General features: G+C 31.4%; 1 protein-coding gene across 2 annotated transcripts; it reads right to left on the reverse strand.

The window, feature by feature from the left end:
* Positions 1-3,194, reverse strand: LOC145041116 (ATP-citrate synthase alpha chain protein 2). 2 transcript variants are annotated; one of them, XM_078989046.1, is made up of 12 exons: positions 3,039-3,194; positions 2,764-2,880; positions 2,026-2,364; positions 1,856-1,936; positions 1,733-1,784; positions 1,529-1,643; positions 1,305-1,386; positions 1,130-1,225; positions 884-985; positions 679-795; positions 482-598; positions 1-247 (listed from the first exon to the last, which is right to left on the reverse strand). In XM_078989046.1, exons 2-12 carry the CDS (start codon positions 2,860-2,862, stop codon positions 176-178), a joined length of 1,272 nt encoding a protein of 423 aa, XP_078845172.1. In that variant the 5' UTR covers positions 2,863-2,880; positions 3,039-3,194; the 3' UTR covers positions 1-175. The 2 variants fall into 2 exon arrangements, with proteins under 2 accessions (XP_078845172.1, XP_078845173.1); XM_078989047.1 differs by having other exon boundaries at positions 2,764-2,885; positions 3,039-3,156.
* Between the last annotated feature and the right edge of the window lie 914 nt (positions 3,195-4,108).

Below are 4,108 nucleotides of genomic sequence, written 5' to 3' on the forward strand. Positions count from 1 at the left end.
TATATCAAACGAGCCGCAAGATTATTTCTTTTTTGTTCAATTTTCTACAATGTGGTTTAAAAAAAAAAACAAAGACACACCCATACAAAAACAAAACATAACAGAACAAAACACTTGAGTTACATGCTACATTTGAATTCAACAAAAACACAACAGACACAAACATTTACCAAGTTTATGCAGCTGCAGTAATGCAGTCAATTGCTTGTTTGCATATTCCTGTCATTGTTGCCTCAGGACCATACACCTATAAAAACAAATTTATTACCAATTTTTGGTCGGTCAAACTTGGTCAATTCAAAACATACGTTTGTTCATTGGACTGAGACAGATGTCAATTTGTTCGCTCTTTTTTCAATCCGACAAAAATATTGCGATTGTTGTCCTACTGACATCAGTCTTATGTTCCAGTACAACCTGTTCTGTTCTGTCCTGTCTTGCATAACAAATGCAGATTAAGGAAATATAAAAAAAGGTTTACCTCAATTGGGATGCCAATTTCCTCTCCGAGTGCACGCATCCTTGCAAGTCCTCTTTGGTAATTTGGACCTCCTCTCCTTACATAAATATGCATGTTTGCAGCTTTCAACTTAGACTCCTATAACAACAAACAAATTTGTCAAAACCCATTAAACTTTCCAATTTTACTATTAAGAAAAAAAAGAGTAAATGAGTAACCTTTTCTTTCATTGCACGAATGATGCCATTGAATGTGGCTGCAACATCTGTGAAGTTAGCAATTCCACCTCCTACTACCAGAGCTCTCTTTTGCCCATCCGGATCAGCAGTTGCACACTGTTCAGTTGTTACATGACACAAATTATCATATAGTGACATAAATGCCATTTCTAACATTATTATTAATGGGGATTGAGTGGCTTACATCAATGACAACTCGAGCATACTGCAAAACCTCCTCTTCATTTGGTGCACCACTGTATTCTGCATAATTTCCAAGCTCAGAAGCATAACCAAGATCTCCAACCTGGTTGTTTACAATATATATATATATATATATATATATATATATATATATATATATGATTTTATAATAAAAAAATAAATAAATAAATATTCGATATAAATTTGGATAATTAAATTATAAGAATGGAATGGGAAACAAACATACTGTATCGGCATATATGACACTGGCACCTCCACCTGCAACCATGGTCCAAATTCTTCCCTTTGGATTAAGAACTGTAAACTTCAAAGATGCACTAGTCTGCAATTTTGTTTTTGTATGATTTAATTAATCACATTTATATTTTTATAAATTTTCTCATCAAGTGAATTTGTTGTACCTTTTCATCTAGTCCATGAATAAAGCTTTCAGTAGCACTCATAACTCTTCCAAAAGGCAATGGGAACTCAATGTTTCCCCACCTGAAAAATTAGAAGCAAATGTAAGTAAGACCTTTTTATCCTTAATCAAATCCCCACTAAGTAAAAAAGAAACAGCATCTAAGATGACAATAGAAGGCTGTTACATATTAATTATATGGAGAATCAAAGAAAACAATCGTACTTTTTGAAGTTCTTGAAAGCAGCAGTGTCATCAAGCTCTCCTCTCATATCAAGAGGATAAGGTTTTCCATCAACCAGGGTGAAAGGGTTCATTTCTAGGAAAGTGAAGTCAAGATCTGAATATACACAAAAACAAAAAAGATCAATGATCGGTTTACATAGTTAAGTAATGAGAGCAGAGAGTTCAAAGAATATAAAATTTTACCTATAAATAGAGTATATATAGATTTGATGAAGTCCTCAATTACAGGTTTGATCTGCATCATTAGAGAAATAAGTATCCAAGATTCAAAATGAACAAATAATGAGAGAATTACAATAAGCTCACCTCCAATGGAAGAGTTGCAACAAGTGGAGCGCATATCTCTTGATTCAATGACATCCCAGTTGGTAAAAAGATTGTCTTCACCTGAAAACCAAAAAGAAATGAACAAATGATTAAAAAAATCTAGAGTAAAATAAGGAACAAATGAATAGATATGAAATACACACACGTACCTTGTCCCAATTCTCTTCGATGTCAATTCCTCCACATTCTGAGAAACTAATGCTACACCCTAATCGCTCAGAAACAATGTTGATATAAAACTCATCATTGTGTGGAATAAAAGGTTCAACGATGAATGTGGTTATGGGACCTTTGCATCCTCCCATCTCAACCTCTTTGCCAAGTCGTGCTTTTACAAATTCAGAAACTTGGGCTAAATCAAGATTTAGAGCAACGAGTCCACTTTTCCCACGTTTCCCAAACAACATGTCGGGCTTCACAACCAATTTGGATGAGGATAGCCAAGGTTCCCTCTCGATTAGCTCATTCAAGTCGGTTGATTCTGTAACCTAATGTATCAGAAATGAAATATGTCATTCTCCCACCTCAAATACTGTTCGATTTATGTTACGAACAAGCAAACTACATAATTTTTTCCACAACGTAATGAATTTGTAAATTTGGATCTAGCTTCTTAGATTTTCTGGTTAGCTACTGTACAGATCCGTTTGAAATACTTGCTAATAGTAATGATCCTGTGGTGATCTACAGTTGCTAATTGGTTTTGACATGAAACGCATAAGCAATTTTAAGTTGTAAAATCAGATTAAACTTTCCCTTTGCAATTCAATAAGGAAAATCATCGTTTGCTTGGGAACAAAGGGACTAAAATTTCAATCGACACCAATAAGAATTAGGGCTACATATAATAAATCTAACGAATCTAACACAAAAAGGAGTCTCTTTACCTGTGCAGATTTAATAGCCAATTCGGAACCAGAAATCCTCTTAAAATGCTCCTTCACCAGCCTTTTGGAATCATACTCTCTGATCTTCTTGCGTGCCATTATCGTTCCTTAAAAACCCTGTTCTTCCCCCAAATTGAAAACCACAGATCTCAACTCAGATTTGCATAGCAAATAGCGAATTCAGATCGCTAACTTTCATCAAAGTTTTGATCAATTTAAGAATTACCAAAGATGATATAAGTTCACATAGAAGTTGTGAAGCTTTGGAAACTTACAGATGTGAGATCGTTCGATGGCTGTGAGAGATTAGATGCAGAGCAAATATGTTCACTAAGAACACCAACTAATTTATAGTTGCAAAGTTGGGATTTTTTTCGATTAATTACTTTACTGTTTTGTTTTTTTCCCGGCGGGAAGAAGGGTGCTATATTTTGGACTTTTAGAGTAGTTGCCTTTTCCATTTATGAAAAAACTCAATTATTAGCTAGAGATTTTTTATTTTTTTAACCTAAAATTAACAAATTTAAAAGATTGATTCATTCTATTATATTCAATATTCAGTTTGTTCTAAACACACACACACACACATATATATATATATATATATATATATATATATATATATATATATATATATATATATCGCAATCTATTAATTTTTCTTAATTTTAAACATCGTATCATAATCATGCATGATAAAAAATTCGGATTTTTGTTTATGATAATGATTGTGTATCTAATTTGATTATTATTTGAACCGGAATGACTTTAAGTTGACAACAATATTGGAATTTGGTTTTAAATTAAATAATCTTTGGTATATGCGGAATCGTATTTTTTAGTGGTGTTTCAACTTTGCCGAATAAAGTCAATTCATAGTCACCTAGATTTTAATATGATATTTTATAAATAAAGCATACGTGTAAAACAATAAAACTCAGAATTCAGAAACGTAACTTACACAGTTAAATTATTTTATTATATAATAAAAACATGCAAGTTGTATCATGGAGCATGAAAATAGTCGATTACCTACTCTCAGCCCTCCAATAAGGTAAAACTTGTAGCACACCATCGAATAATTTCTTTTTAAGTAAATATAAACTATCAAATATATTTGTCTCTTCAATTCAACGTATAAAATTAATTAAATTTTTAATATAAAATATTAAAATTATTAATCAATTATTTTTAAATAAATTATTAATTAAGAGATATTATTTAGTTGTATAAAATATAATTGTTGATTTAAATAAATACGTGACCCTATAGTATGTATTAATTTTATTTTATTATTTATTCTAATGTTATTAATTTAATGTAATTAGAGTAAAAAAATTAAAAT

Source organism: Lactuca saligna, chromosome 4, assembly GCF_052625555.1.
Source record: "Lactuca saligna cultivar CGN05327 chromosome 4, ASM5262555v1, whole genome shotgun sequence".
NCBI lineage: Eukaryota > Viridiplantae > Streptophyta > Magnoliopsida > Asterales > Asteraceae > Lactuca > Lactuca saligna.